General features: G+C 39.7%; 1 protein-coding gene across 1 annotated transcript; it reads left to right on the top strand.

Moving 5' to 3' along the window:
- Positions 1-249: 249 nt before the first annotated feature.
- LOC136044813 (matrix metalloproteinase-27-like) lies at positions 250-7226 on the top strand. The gene is made up of 10 exons (XM_065730341.1): positions 250-369; positions 711-949; positions 1542-1690; positions 2069-2197; positions 3971-4132; positions 4228-4351; positions 5062-5192; positions 5335-5494; positions 6737-6840; positions 7126-7226. The coding sequence occupies exons 1-10, from the start codon at positions 250-252 to the stop codon at positions 7224-7226; spliced, it is 1419 nt and encodes a 472-aa protein (XP_065586413.1).
- Positions 7227-16318: the final 9092 nt, after the last annotated feature.

Raw genomic sequence — 16318 nt, 5'->3', positions numbered from 1 at the left:
CAAAATGGCCACCAGGCAACTTAAAAGTATTCAAATACTAACTGGCTTAAAATGTTTGTGAAATTGGATGGTTTTAATTAGGTGTTACTGTGTCAGCCAGCAAAGTGTTATAGGATGTCTGGACATAATCAGAGCATGGCTGATTCTGAGTCAGTTTACAGCTGACTCTACAATTCGCTCTGTAACCATATAACTGCAATCTGAGAAACGGTGCACACTAGGCAGAAATCAGACTGCTCTTGTATGAGGATGGAAAGGAGTGTAAAAATGAAGAATCTTTTCCTGCTTTTTCTAACATATGCAGCTGCTTCCAATGCCCTTCCCGTCCACCCTGAGAAAGACAACAAAGAAGACACAAAGCTTGTAGAGGTAACTTTATTGTCTGTATCCGAGTCCACAGCCTCACCTTTTAGATTTAATCTGCATGTTCTAGCTGTGCTGTACTTTGTTGTCTTTTTGAGACAATGCTTTTACACAGAACTGTGTGGTCCAAACTTTATTTAAGTAGTATAATCAGTAAGAACTGGAACTGCCAAGTAAATAAGAATCCTGCTTCTGTTTAGCTATGTTCCTCAGGAAAGCATCTGTTTTTCTCTGAAATCAAAGGCAGATGAATCTGCTAGCAGAATACACAAACAATATCTGTCCTATGCTATTTATTTAAGAAACAGATCATAACATGAAATGTGTTTGCTTTATTTTTTCATTAGGATTACTTAAGTAAATTCTATACCATTGAGACAGACTCAAATCAACGAGGATGGAAAACAAATGCTGAATTCACAGCTGAGAAACTCCAGAAAATGCAAAGATTTTTTGGTTTGAAAGTGACTGGAAAACCCGACACTGAGACATTAGAAATGATGAAGAAACCTAGGTGTGGTGTTCCTGATGTAGGTCTCTATGGTGTTACTCTGCCTGGATGGAAAAAAAGCAATCTAACATACAGGTAGTATTTCCAAAATTAATTTTCTGTGCTTAAACTGTGGTTTTGTGGGTATCTACTTTTGTTATATTTAAAGATAACCTCCATAGCAACTATTTCCATCTGGGAAGACAAAAATATTTTTCTTTCTCCAGCTGTTAGCTAAGCATATTCCTGAGTAGTCTCTGAGAGTCAAGCTGGGTATTTTACATCTAATGAGTCAGCTATAGAATTTTGCCTGTTGTGTCATCCCTGACATGTATGCTGTGAGCCAAACAGAAAGATTAGTTGCACTCTCCACAAACCTCCCTATCCTCAAAATTTGCTGTTACCAGTCACAGAAACCCTAGGAAACTATTTTCCTCATGCTCAAGAGACCAATCCCTGGATAAGATCCATTTTGAGAAGAACTGTTACCATGTACACAGCCATTTTTCTGAAAAAGACACATTGGACAGTCATCACATTCCTTAAACTCACTCAGTTCAAGATGAGTTTGGGGAACTATTGGGTTACAGGGTAAGTTTATTCTTATGGATCTCTGTCGTCTTAACAATATCAGAGAAATTCTTTATGCAAGCACTAAATATTATTACTTAAACTCTTGTAACTGTAGAATTGTGAGCTACACGCCAGATATGAGCAAAGAAGATGTGGATAAAGCAATCCAGAAGGCATTTAAAGTGTGGAGTACTGTCACCCCACTGATTTTCACTCGCATCCAAGAGGGAATAGCAGATATAATGATTGCTTTTGGGACAAAAGGTAAACACTGACTAAAAATCAATGGTAAGACTAATTTAAAGATTTTCATGGAGTCAAGACATAAACTCGAAGTTATTTCAATATCATACTGTAGGACAATATGATACAACAAGAGGTAACGGCCTTAAGTTTCATCAGGAAAGATTCAAGTTAGTTATTAGGAAAAATATTTTCTCAGAAAGAGTGGTGAAGCATTGGAATGGGCTGTCCAGGGAGGCGGTAGAGTTAATGTCACTGGAAGTGTTCAAGAACCATGGAGATGTGGCACTGGGGGACATGTTTTAGTGGGTATGGTGCAGATGGGTTAATGCCTGAACTGAATAATCTTAGAGGTCTTTTCCAACCTTAATGATTCTACCATTCTGTGACTCTACTCAGCTCATGGACATTGCCCTCGTTATTTTGATGGACCCCTTGGTGTCCTCGCTCATGCCTTCCCACCTGGCAGTGGTTTTGGTGGTGATGTTCATTTTGATGAGGATGAAGATTGGACCACAGGCTCAGATGGTAGGTAATAAAAGGTTTCTGAAATACTATGCAAATAGTAAATTGCTTTCTGATTTTATTAGGCAAAAGATAAACTGAGATAAAGCGCAGTGCTACCAGTTTCAGGACATTACATGCTGCTGATGTAAAAACCATCCCGATCTATTCTAGATCATATTACCACAACCCATGCTGAAAGCTGGCTCTGATTCACCTTCCAGTGCACACATTGTCTCCAGGCCTGCATTACCATGCACTGCCAGTCCTCAACAATAATACTAAATAGGTCCCTCAATAGTTCATTATAGCTTTTCTCTGTATTCAATCTAGGATGTGCTGATGTTTATAAGTTTTGTCCCAGCAATTTCAGCTTCCTGCCACAGCTGGGGGTCAGAACATACTGTTTGGACCACCCACGAGATGAGGTGCAGAGCAGGGAAATGACTATTTATAAGTGCCAGCAGGCATGAAAAGAGAGGAACACAAGGTGTTCAACCTTCCATTTGGGATATGCCTGCTCCCCTCAGCACCAGTCTGGCCATAAGGCATCTGCTGCCTTTGACAGACCTGTCAGTACATGAGCACATTGTTCTCTTTTGTTTCACACTTTTTCTCATCTGATTTTGGGGATGGGAAGCAGCAGAGGAGAACTGCAATAGACTTGAGGTCACACTGAAGGAAATACAAGGAACTAACAAACAGGAAAGTGTTGTAAGAGCACTGCACAAGGAGAGATGTGAGCTTATTGTGGCAGAAAGGAGCTGAAGCATGATGGCTGTACTTGTCACACTGACAAAATGCATTGTTTACCCTACACCAGGAACGAATGGGTCAGCCCCAGCTTTGTTGCTATTCCTCAACAGCACAGCTCCTGTGATGATGTGCTACAGAAATCATTGGTGAGCTTGGAAAGCTTGTAAGAAGGAAGGACAGGAAATGTGTGTGGAAACTTGAGGCTTTGTTTGTCTTTTTGAGAAATGGAAATCTTGTCTTCAGCCTGCCTGTCTTGTGCAATCGATGACCAGTCCTCTACTCTGCCACAGGCTTGTGATCTTCACAGTTATGTTGCTGGCTCCCACACAGCAGGGCAGATGATGGTTCTTCCCAAATTCAGAAAGGCGTATTACTCAGAGGAATGCAAGTAATTAAATGCATGTTGAAGGAAGTCCCATTCTTATCTGCTTACTCTGTTAATATTTCACTGATAATAAGCATGTATAAGCATAATCTTTTAAATATATTCTATTTGGCAAGGCTATAAAGAAGCTGTATGCTTAAAATTCTTAGATAAAAAGGTAAATCATTCAGGTAAAACTGTATTTTCCTATGTCAGTCCATGACATCACCTTTGTTACCCACATGGAGGAGAGTGGCACACAATGACACTTTGGTATCTCAGCTGAGCACAGAGTACACCTTCTTTATTCACTGGAGCACTGCCAGTGTGAGCTGACTCACAATCTAATCTGCTGAAGTTTAGCTGGGAAACCCTGCCAGGACACTCCTCAGGGCTGCACCCACACTCACCTCCAGACATCCATTCATGCCACGCACACACTTCCAGCAGCTAATAGAAAGAACAGTTGTACAGGGAGCCAAGAGCCGCTCCCTTTGAATGGTGGAAGAGAGAAACCTACTTACATATAAAATGTATGCATATATGTCCGTGTATATGCATACCCTAGTGAATTTTTATATATTGTGTGAAAACCATCACAGCAATAGTCATGTTGTGTTCAGAATGTATTAGTCATTTGTAGTCCAAAATTATACCATCTCAATCCATTTCTTAAGGATTTGATTTGTTCCTGGTTGCTGCTCATGAGGTTGGCCATGCGCTGGGACTCTCCCATTCTAATGACCAGAGAGCCTTGATGTTCCCCAATTATGCATACATCAGCCCCAGTGAATTTCCTCTCTCTCCAGATGACATAAGTGGCATTCAGTCTATTTATGGTAAGTAAAATCCACTTCCAAAAAAAAAAAAACATTTTATATATGAAAACCTTGATGTTTCTACAAATGCTGTGTTTTCTGAAATATTTCTCTAGGTTCTCCAACAAAAACCCCGGGTAAAAGTCCAGCCACCCCTACATCACCTAACACCTGTGGCTCCCAGATATCTTTTGATGCCATAACTACACTCCGACGTGAAGTCATATTTCTAAAGGGAAGGTAAAAATTGATATGGCTTTTGTCACTGTGGAGTTTTTATGTTTCCATGTTGGTTTACTAGAAAGACTGAAAGCTTAGGTAGATAGCAGGACTCTGATCATGGGATTTATAATGAAACAACTGGGTAGAATTCAGAAATAATAGTATATTGAAACAAAGACTGTTAACAGATAGGAATTATGTCAATATTTTTGCAGGATTACCTGACAAAGTAGTCTATTTGTTTGTTTCAGAAAATATCTTGATCCTAATAGATTTACTCCCAAATGTATACACAGTTGAAGCAGTGAAATGAATAACTGCTGCAATCATTTCCTAAGGAATATGTTCTACAACATAGCTGGACCAATATCTCTTCCAGCTACCTATTCAATCCTTGTATCTGGGTACACAGAAAAAAGAGCCAGCTCATCCGGGAACATATGCCTCTCACATTATACAATACAACAGGAACCTTCATTTGTCAGCTGCTTGTAGGTGATATCATAAATCAACCAATACCAATGAGAAGGGTAATTCCCTAAATAAATCAGAACTAAAAAATGCCTCGTATACCAAACAAGGGAGTATTCCTTTCTGACACATCAAACCAGGTAGTGCCACCGACATGAAAGAACTTGTAAGTCACAATGTTGTTCACATTCTTGTTCATATATAGAGACATCTGTGGTTTATTGTTTACTACTAAACCTGTTTTGTATTTAAATCAGACACTTATGGCGAGTCTATCCTGATAACTCAGAAGTTGAACTTGAATTAATTTCTGCCTTCTGGCCATCTCTGCCATCTGGTATTCAAGCTGCCTATGAGAACACGAAAGATCAGATCCTGTTTTTCAAAGGTGAAGAATGGGATTTTCTTTACATTTTTCTTACCTTTAATTTTGAGGGAAAACGCTGTGTACGCTGATGGACTGTATTTTTTTTTTTTCATTTAGTTTCTCAATATCTAGAGTAGAAGTTTAGAATTATTTCTTTTAATAGGCAATAATTTCTGGGTTATCAGCGGATATGAGATGCTGCCTGGTTATCCAAAGAACATCAACACGCTAGGCTTCCCTAAAGGTGTTAAGAAAATTGATGCAGCTGTTTGTAACAAAAATACAGGGAAGACAGACTTCTTTGTAGGTGACAAGTACTGGAGGTAAGAAAAATAAACAAATCCTTTCTTATGATTTATTTCAATATAATTACACCATTACAATCAACAGTGTGATAAAAGAGAAATTAGACCTGTATATAACTCTGTGTAACCAGGTAACACAGATATGTAACAGGAATGTCTGACTCCTAGAAGGAAAAGAACAAAGCTTTGACTTTTGAGTGCTTAGTAGTCTGCTGAATCAGGCACCCAAGATAAGGTTTTGATGCATTGTACCTGGCAGCTGAAAAAAATCCAACACGTGGACAGTTTTTACAAATAAAGTAGACAAAATTGTCTCTAGAAAATAAAGGATCGATACGTAACATACTTCATTGGAAGGCTGTCTGGGATGGCCTGTGCAGAATTTTTCTGGTTTCTGAAAAGTTCTGGATTACTTTACCTCTTCTAGAAAGATACAGATGACATTTCATTTTCCTTTGTTTGTCTGATTAGCATTAGATTTACAGCACAGTTCTTTTAAATCCTATTCACTATCTGTACAACTGGTTGCCAGTTCTTGAACTCCAGGCAAACAGAAGTAAAGTCAGCTTTGAGAAGCTGACAGATTCCTTCTTTGTTCAAGGGCAATTGCTGGAAGGGCTTCCTCAGGCAACTATGAATATATGTGGGTCACATTTACTTTGTTATGACTAATCGTGGAGCTCTTTGGTGAGACATACAGTATCAGCTGGATTTTTTGCTGCATGTGGTTTCCTGTCCTTTGTTTTTGATAGTTTTTGAAAGAATGTTTACAATATCTTACATTACTATTTTACTGCCTTGGTCACAAGATAAGAACATAAGAAAACCACAGCAGCACAGCTTTCTTACCTAGTAACGCTCATTTTCTCAGTCTCAAGACCCTGTGAAAATATTTCTTGTATCCAGTGGGAAGTAAAACACACGGTTTTTTTACTTGCTTTTTTTTTTTCCCTCAAACTCCTCAAATTTCTTTCCTCAAATGTCCAAGAATCTTAGATCCTCCTTTCAGCTCTCACATTCAGTCTTATAAAAATTGTCCTGGATTAGGTGGAAATGACTTCATTTTCCTGTCTTGAATCTAAATATGTCTCCTGATAAAGAACTATGTAAAATATTATATCAGAGTCCAAGAGAAATTTAAAACTCTTGCAATCTGTGCAATTACTGTAGTGACAGTGAATAGCATTCAGAGGCTGCTCCATCCTACAGAACTCACATCTACATTCTGTAAAATTTCATGTCTCCATTTGTATGATGTAGGTATGATGAAAACACCCAGTCCATGGAGAAGGGTTATCCTAGGAGGACTGCCAATGACTTTCCAGGAATTAGCCAGAGGATTGATGCTGTTTTCCAACATAACGGTACAGGAATTTTGCGTACCTGCTTTAGCAGGGGGTTTGAACTCAATCTCTTGAGGTCCCTTCCAACCCCTGTGATTCAGTGAAATGAGCTTTCAATTAAAATCAGTTTACTTGTAAGGAGTATAAGCTCAGGAGTTATTATAGATGTAATCATTTCTGAATTTTGCAAAAGATAGAACTGAGCGGATGCTCTCCTGTGTGTACAAAAGTGGTGTTCCCCCATATGTTATAATGATGCTATTTCTTGTTTGTATAATATAACAATTTACTTTTTTTAATTTCTAGGATTATTCTACTTCTTCCATGGATCAAGGCAGTTGAAGTTTGACCCTACTGCTAAGAAAGTTATCAGTGAAATAAAGAGTAACAGCTGGTTTAACTGTTAATACCATTAATCTTCCTTATATACAGCAAATGTAAAGAAAGTCATTCTAGATTTCTCTAAAGTTGTTCATTTATACATTGTCATATGGGAGAAATAGCTGGACTAGTTTTCTTATGTCTTATTATTTTAATGAACCAGCATGCCAACTCTAATTGTATATCTAAAGGCCAGAAAGAAAGAAAAAAAAAGAAAAGAAAAAGGTATTTTTTCCACTTCCTCTGATTAAGTGCAAAATGTCCAACAGAACTTATCATTTTGTGATAAGGGACAGAGGGGTCAAATATTTTGGTAATAAATAATTTTAATAGTTTTGATGTCAATTATTTTCTGTTTCATCTGCTGAAGGCATTTTATGTTTCTAAAGAAGCTTGAGATACTTCATGCTAATATGACTACTAGAGCTGTAAAGTTTTCTTCAAACACAGAATATTTGCATTTTCCTTCTCTCCCCAGACATCTTCAAGAGACAGGCTTTCCGTTACTCACTTACTCTGCTGCCTCATCTCCTGCCATCCTGTCCTGTACCTCCTTGACTATCACAGCCTTGCACCTTTCACACCAAATCAGTATTGTTGCTACCAAAATCATCTCCCTACCACAGTGTCCAAATACATTTACTAACCCCAATCTGTCTTTCTAGAGTAATAATTATTTCATCAGCAGACATTGGCAATCAATTCACAAAACTTTATGAGCCTATTAATGATATTCTTCACAACTCCTACTCAAGAAATACATTAAATTATCATTCTTTACAGTGCTACCTTTGCTCTAATAGTACAAAATCTGTGCTCCAGGTGGAAATACATCTGATACTTATTGTGTGCTGCCACTGCACTCAGGGCAGACTCCTCGCAAAACCAAGCAAAATCTAGAAAGTGACAGCTGTATCCTCTTCACATATTTCCTTTTACATTTAATTCTGGAAAGAGCCCCATAGCACACGGTCAAATGACTGCCATATCATGTGCTCAGATGGGAATATCTGAGAATTTGGTATCATTGATATAGGTTGCCCTGCTCCCTAGTTCTCCTCTGCCTGGCCATTTGACACACATGTTGCATGCTTAAGTAAAAAGTTTATTTTTGCTAGATGCAATAATGAAATGGTTCCAACCCAGACCTTAACTGCTTCATTTGGTCTGAAGAATGTTGATTTTATGTTGCTGTCAATGCTATGAGTTCCCAATGGGAAACCAGAACGGAAGCTCAGATGCACTATCTCACTGATCTACGAAAGTAATCAAGGTGAATAGCAGCATATTCTATATCTGTAACAAAATTTAAAGTGGAGTGAAACAGTAGACATTTCAGAGAGATTCATCTGATAACTTTAGCTTTCTGTCTTTCTTTATTCATACTCTACATGAATGAGTGAATATCAAAAGAGGAGGGAAGTTCAACACGTTATTCATCTCATCCAAAGACTGTGTAAGGACAACTCAGCACCTCCACCACCTGGAGAAAACACCTAATTTCAGAAGCAAGTCAGCCAACTAACTTAGAGTAGTCTTCAGGCAGCTCAAGTTCATTGAAATGTGCTGTGTCTTTGCTAAGCATCTTTTAGTTTTTGTGGGATCTGAAAAAGAAGGACATCTAATTTTTATCTTTTCTGGTGCTCACTTTTTGGTGAGAAATATTACTGTTTTATCATCACAAGTCAATGATTAAGCTGAAGGCATCTACTTGGACCAATATTGCCCATGGAGTGGCCATGAAGGAGATACTAAGCCAGTTACACCAAAATATTTATACCCAGAGGGAAGTTTATTCATTCATACTCTCTGCTTGGTGCATAACACAGTCGTAATCTTAGCTGCAAGAAAAGTTTAATCACTGAGTCATTAAGGTTACTCAGTGTTTCATAATACGTGGGCAAGTTCCTCTACTTCAAATACATAAACAAACATCATAGCTATTCTGTACTCCCTTCTTTTCTCATGTGTTTCATTGTTTCACAACTTGATTATCAACTTTTTTCTTCTGGAAAGTTAATTTTTAACATTAAAATTGTGTTAATGTTTTCTGATTGGCAGCTTTGGCATTGTGTTAAACCAACGTAAGGTGCATGTTCATAGGTCATCTGCAAAAATAAATAAAGCAATGAGCACTGCTTTTCCTGTATTCAAAGGTCTGAAAAGTCACACCCAACACAAAAAGCCTTGACTTTTGCTTAGTGATAATGGCACTATCACTCTGATTATCCTTTTCATATACTGTTTCTTTGGTGGAATGGGAACTGAAATGGGAATATCACAGTAGAAATCCAGGGAGGTTATCCTTTTCCCCCAGTTTCTGTCAGGAGCCTGGCTAAACAAGGGATTATGTCTTGCACCTCATTGTGCCTTCCCACAGCCCTTCCAACACACCTCCCCAGAATTCTCTTACACCACCTATAACTCCTCATAATCTGTGTAATTTCTCATCACATTCCCATCCCATATGTAGGTTACCAGACAGATAATGCCATGTAGTTACCCACAAACTGGTCAGACAGCTGGTCCTTCAACCCAAACAAGGAATCAGTTATCTTCCTTTCCTCATCTAGTAACAGGACTTTTCTCCTCTAACCAGCTGCTGTTTTCCACAAAACCCTTAGGAACTTCAGGGATTCAATTCAGTTGGGTGAAGGTGGCCGGCACATTCAGAAGTTACTGTGAGAGCAGATGGGCACACAGGGAGATACACAGAGAACAGGATCCCACACAGTCATCATTCTTGCTGAACATCGTTCTTGCTTTCCACTGCACATTTCCATTTTGTTTTGTAGTATTATACTCCCCCTGCTGTTGACCAGAGGATTTTGGAAGGGCAAACAAGGCAGACAGAAAGGGCGGATAAAAACAAGGAGGTGTCTAATTCACACTTGTCTCTCCAGTTGTTTCATACCACACACACACACATACACACAAAACAAAAAATTGTTCTTTGTTTCCCAGCCTATATACGTATATATATATTTAATTGCATGGGGGACCTGGGCAGCCAGATGCAGTGGTTGGTAATTCTGCCCACGGCAGGGAGGTTGAAGCCTGGTGATCTTTAAGGTCCTTTTCAACCTACACCATTCTCTGATTCTATAAGACTGGATTAGGAATTGAGAAACTTATGCATCCTGATGCAGTGTGTTGCTAAGACACGCAAAATATATAATCTATGATGGGTTACCATGAAGAGTTCCTGCTCATTCTTCTGACTGTGAGAACCTGGATTCCTAGTATTTATAAAGTACTTTAGCTACCAGAGCAGGATGAGAGCTATGTGGAGTTGAGTACTTACTACAGCAGAGCTTTAAATCCCATTGTTTCCTCTTCATCTTTCGGATAAGCAGCCACCTTCAGCACTCCTGGGTGACAGGCAGATACCCCTGTTTTCCAAAAACCTCAAGAAAACTGATACCACGGGATCTTAAAAGAAGAAAAAACATATGCATTGGAGCTAGACTATGAAGAAAGAACTTGTTACCTGGATGTGCATAACTCTTCCTTGCATTCAGTGGGGATTTCATGCCTTGTGCTGTTAATTGCCCAAATTGTGGTAACAGAAGAGGAGGGTGCAGGGCCAGTATTTAAGCACTGGGAACCAATAGACACTTTGAACAGTTTAATTACATCAATCCTTCTGAACTCTAAACCTTCATCATGTCAGAACTGTATCCAAGGCGCAGCACTAGCACTCAATGCCACCATTGCAAGAACCAAGACAGGAGATCAGCAGGAAACACAGATGAGCTGCTTCATGTACAGGTGCCTAAAATAGAGCTGAGCACATCTCTGAGGACTACAGAGGAGGGCAGAGAGCCCTGCAGGATGACCGCTCTTAACAACAACCATCTCAGGGGTACAGCCAATCATGTCTGGTACCCCTGGTTCGTAAACAGGTCCTGAAGGTTTGCGATGTGGATTCTCTGGTTCTGGCCATGAGAGTTTTCCCTGGTCTGCCTCTGTTCTTAAATTAAAGCAGTTTGTGAGGGGCGGTGGTAGAAGGCCACACAGAGCTGTGAGCCTTCGCCAGCATGGAGGTCCCTCAAGGGCTGGGACAGGAGGTGCACAGCTCCCACCCAGTGGTGACAGCTCTTCTGGCATCTGCTTTGGGGCCTTCCCAACAGCGGAGCTTGGCTCAGGGCTGGGATTGGGGTCTGGGCCAGGCTCAGGCAGAGCTCACCCAACCCCCAGCTCATGGTGTCTCTGCTGCTGTGTCAGGGCAGAGTGCTTAGGGTCTGATCCGGCCAGCACAGCTCCTCACATGCTTAGTAATACTTGTGTGGTTAATGTAGTGAAGCACCTTATCATTTTCTAAGTTACAGTTTGCATAAGGGCATTATGAAAAGCATCTGCAAGGAGAATTGCTAAGATTTAATAATGAAAATACATTGCTATGTCTATTTAGTACTGCAATTTCAAACTGAACAGTGTGTTTACCAAATTGCTGGTGATTTCAAGACATATGAAAAATAAGAGTTCTAAAAACTGTGTCCTAAAGCACTTAGTTCCTTAAACTGTCAGTAAGTGATATGGGAACTGGTAAAAGCTGTTCTTTAGATGGAAAGTGTTACGCTGATTCAGATGACAAAACAGTATTGGAAAGTGAAGGTGTTCTGGAAAACATAAAAATAAAAAAAACAAAATCTTACAGTCATATGGTAAATGTTATTAAGCTGAAGAATTTGGTAATAGAGATGAAAAATACGTAGTTTACAAGCAACACTGAAGAAAATTACTCAAACATACATATTTTTGTATAGTACAAATGTACCTTATTTCTAGCTATGTTTCAGACTATTTTCATTACCTTTATAAGTGTTGCTCTTATTTTTTTCTCGGGAGAAAGAGAACAAACTGCTACAGGTATGCTATGGAGCAAAATGCTGCAAGTTAACAAATACAGAGTGTTTGTATACAGACATGTAGAAAACCATCACCTGATGTATGCTTTTGCAAGCATAGAATACAGAAAGAAAATGGTTGCAGTTACATCTTTTTCATTTCCAAGCATTATAAACTCTATCTTCCTTTCCAGGATCACAGTGCAGCCTGTGTAAATCATTACAAGCAAGAAGACAGGCTTTAATTAGAGAAAATTTGTATAAAAATTCAAACATATATTTAAGCAACACTGCTTTGAAATCTTTTGCTCTGTTGGAACACTAGTGAAAACATCTGTGAAGTGTACTGCCAGTAACAAAGCCCACACAAAGCATGGCCATTCTTGAGCACTTGGCTGAAAAAACTCACAAATCATTACAACCAAACAGGTTCTTTAGCCAGCCTAGATAAGCATCAAAATATGTTACACGTTATGTTCAGAATGAAGTTAACAAATTCTGCGGAGGCCTTCACACAGAGAAAATAAGGTAAAATGCAAGGCCAAATGCAGGGCTAAATTTCTGCCAGAAAGGTGAGTGGAAGCAGCTGGAGAACAAATATCTCATGGACTCATGGGACTGAATTAACCCACAGAAGCATGTGGAAAATTAATAAAATTCCATAATTTAACAGTGCTGATTATTCAGTTGTGCATGAAACAACACAGGATCTCACCCCTCTCATTTCTTGTTTGGTCCACTCAACCCCATAGCTAAACCCCACACTACACCCCACCTTATGTCTTTGCCTCTGGTTTTGCACAGATGATCCTCTTGTGCAGATTACTGGAAGTCACTATTTCGAGAACTATTGCTATTAAAGGGAAAAAGACTAAATAAAATGCTAATTGTAAAGCAGAATATACAGAGTACATTGTTTTCTTTATTTTTGATTATATCTATGGATATTCCTGACCACCAGAAGCACTTGTGTGTTGTGTAGGTGACAGAGCACTGGCATAGGCTGTGGAGTCTGCTCCTTTGAGATATTCCAAAGCTGCTTGGATGTGGGCCTGTGCACCCTGCTCTGGGTGTCCCTGCTGGAGCAGAGGCTGGGCCAGAGGGACACAGAGGTCCGTTCTAACCTCATCCATACTAGCGTTCTAATCTATGTTTGCATACACACATTCCTATAACGATTTGCTTAGACTGTGAATACAAAGTTCTGATATTTAATTTCCACCTATATCCTTGTATCTGTACTGACTGCAGTTCAACCACCCATCCTTAAAGCATTAAAGTAAATGTGCTTTAAAAGAAATGAAACACTCGTGAGCACGGATCCTGAACACTGAGTGAGAATGATGATTAAGTGACAAAGGACAAAAATAAGGATTCTGTGTCTTACAGCATCTGCTAGGAACAGGAAAAAAGGGACTTCAATAAGTGAGGATAACTAGGATTCAGTCTAGAAAGGCTGTATCTGCATTAGTATTTTGTTTCAGAGTAGCAGCACAGTTTTGAAGTCAGCCTCCTCCTCATCCTCGCTTGTCATGCACAGTTTCAGTTTGCAGAGCAGTTTGAGGCCACAAAAATCAGATTCCTGGTGGAGAACAATCTCTCACAGCTGCCCACACACTGACAAGAGTTCAGGGTTCAAATCGAAGAACAGTCCTTCGGGTACTTTCCAATGATGTGGCCAGAGGAAAGCACTTCAGCACCAGAAGTCAGTCCCAAGTCTCCTACTGAATGCCTCGTCTGTGGGTAGCTAACAGTAGGGAGTTATAAAACAGATGGATTGAGCCATCTGGTAGTGTTTCTATCAACAACAGTTATACAAGTGTGATTGTGCATGACTGGGATTGTGCTGGAACAAATTTGTGGTGTTTAAGGCAAGAAGATGAGTACACGGTCTGGGCATGCCTCCCTGACAAAACAGTTTATGTTAGCTGTGGTAACCACAATCACTTACATTGATATCATTTATAAGCCTCCATTCAATTCTATTTGCTTAGAAATTGCAGAATCATCCAATTTTTCTGAAATATGACTGTAAAGTCACTGGCAGGAGTAAATATCTGGAGTAACAAAGGTGCTAAACAGGTTAAACAAACTTGTCAGGGGATAAGTCAGTGGAACTGAAGGTTGTGTTCATATTCAGGGTGTAGCTGCCCCACAGAGTTGGCCTGCAGCTATCCAAAATCCCACAGCTTCATTTCAGGGCTGTGCCTTGAAAGGTCATTCCCTGTCAGAAATTAAAGTCCTATGAATAATACAGAGCACTGTGTCAGTATGCAAGTGTTGCAATGCAAGATAAATTCAACAATCCTGCTGAAAAATCAAAGGGTTGAGTTTAGTTTTACACAGAAGGGAACAGAGCTGAAGAGAAGTGATGAGCCAGAGCATGTGCTCAAATCCTGCCTGGGTTTCCACGTGTCCCTCCCACATTCCCCTGGCTGTTCCCTGCTCCCCACGACAAGACAATTAGAGATGTGTAGGCATCCCTAGTGCCCAGGGGGTGGTAGAAACTGGTCCATATCACTATGACCACGGCATGGGGCTCCTGACAGAAAACTAGCAGCTTTTTTTTCCAGAAGTTCTGAGTTCTGAATGTTCTGGCTTTGTAAATGTATAGGTGTTGTTCGGACGATTTAAATGGACCATTGGTACTTTTAATTTATATCAATACACTCTCCTGTTTGTTTGTTACTCAAATCTCTTGCCTTCATTATGAATTCAGTCCAAAAAATTCATAGTGAGTCTCTGTGATTTTGCTGTAGGGTACAGGTATTTGAAATTATGGGAAGACTCTATTATAAAAAAAAGGCAGGGTGCAAGTCCTGGTGCTAGATTCTTCACCTGTTTTAGTGAGACACACACACTGGCTACTGTACCACTATGAAAGCTGCAATGTTATGAAGACTTCTGAAAATGTTTGAAAACATAGATTGGGTGTCACTAATTGAAATGCTGTTACTACATGCTTATCAGTAACTTCCCCAGGAACTAATTAATATTACACACTACTGCCACTAGATGTCACGCTATAAAACACATTATATTCAACCCCACAAATGCACCAATCTAGTTAGCAGATGAAGTAGAGGAAAGTATTGCACAAGTAACTATTGATCTTTAACTTTTAGCAGTAGGGGACTACTGGTCTTCTCAGAAAACTCCACCATTACAGCATAAGACTGTAGGAGAAGTTAATAAAGCCACCTTGTTCCCCTGTGCTCATATTTAAAGTATCTTTCAAAATTGATCCTGATTCATGACAGGAGCTCGTAGGATTTACCATGTGGGGAGATGTTAGTAAGAGTGCTTTTCGTTCACACTGCTCCAGTCTGTCAGTAATAAATTAGTCTCCCTGTGCTGAGTCTGTTTTGCCTGTAACAGAAATTGCCTTATGATAACCCTGTCCTTATCTCAATCCGTGAGCCCTTTTTTTTGCTACATTTTCTCCCTCTGTTCTTTTGAGGGCAAGGAATGAGAGCGTGGCATGGTGGAGCTTAGTGACCCCTGCATGTGAAACTATCACACAGATCAGTTCTGAAGCCTTTATCTGATGGCAACGTTAGAGAAAAATGTCCAGAAATATGTGTGGCTCATAGCAGTCCCTTATCTATACTTGAGTGAATTAAGCAGCATCACAGAAGTTACTTTATTACCTTGGTTCCTGGCACAGCTTTGCCCTGGACAAATTGATGTTTGGACGTGATTCAGGGGTCAGTATAGTTCATGGACATCCCTCAAGAAGCAATCTACATGTAGCTACCCTGTGCTAAAAGATAATTTTAGGTAAGTGGAGAGTGTAAAGAGATAGTCTGTGTATCTTGGTAACTTGCCACACTCATGTGGATAAGTATGATGTTCCTGAGCCTGCTTTCTTGTTTACACCACCGGGTTTTGTTCACACCTGATAAGAAGCCTATCATTCACCTGGATCTTAATTAATCCTCTCCCCTTCTCTGATGTCCTGGGTTTCAATAACCTTTCTTTTGGGGGCTGGAAAGGAAGGCAGACCTGACTCATGGAAGTCAGAGGTCCAACTTTAAGATCTTTTACAATATTGTAAAATCCCACCTTTTCTGGATATTCCATTGCTTCATACCTGTCTTTCTAAAAGCACATCCTCTCATGCATCTCAGTTCTTACCTCTGTTATGTGATTGAAATCTATTGCAATGGGAGGGCTTGTTCAGTGCCTAATAACTCTTTCTCCAGCCATGCTCTATAAACCACGTCTCTGTAAGGCAGACCTAAGAATAATGTCTTCTACAGTGTCAT

The sequence above is a fragment of the Cyrtonyx montezumae genome, unplaced genomic scaffold (assembly GCF_038088225.1).
Source record: "Cyrtonyx montezumae isolate F1298 unplaced genomic scaffold, pur_monq_1.0 scaffold_12, whole genome shotgun sequence".
Taxonomy (NCBI): Eukaryota; Metazoa; Chordata; class Aves; order Galliformes; family Odontophoridae; genus Cyrtonyx; species Cyrtonyx montezumae.
This window is presented reverse-complemented; position numbering and strand designations above follow the sequence as displayed.

Excerpts from the sequence above, each read along its gene's own strand:
- LOC136044813 (XM_065730341.1), top strand. The coding sequence starts at position 250 with ATGGAAAGGAGTGTAAAAATGAAGAATCTTTTCCTGCTTTTTCTAACA. Across the intron at positions 5,193-5,334 it reads TCAGATCCTGTTTTTCAAAG|GCAATAATTTCTGGGTTATC; the intron begins GTGAAGAATGGG and ends TTCTTTTAATAG. Across the intron at positions 6,841-7,125 it reads TGCTGTTTTCCAACATAACG|GATTATTCTACTTCTTCCAT; the intron begins GTACAGGAATTT and ends TTTAATTTCTAG.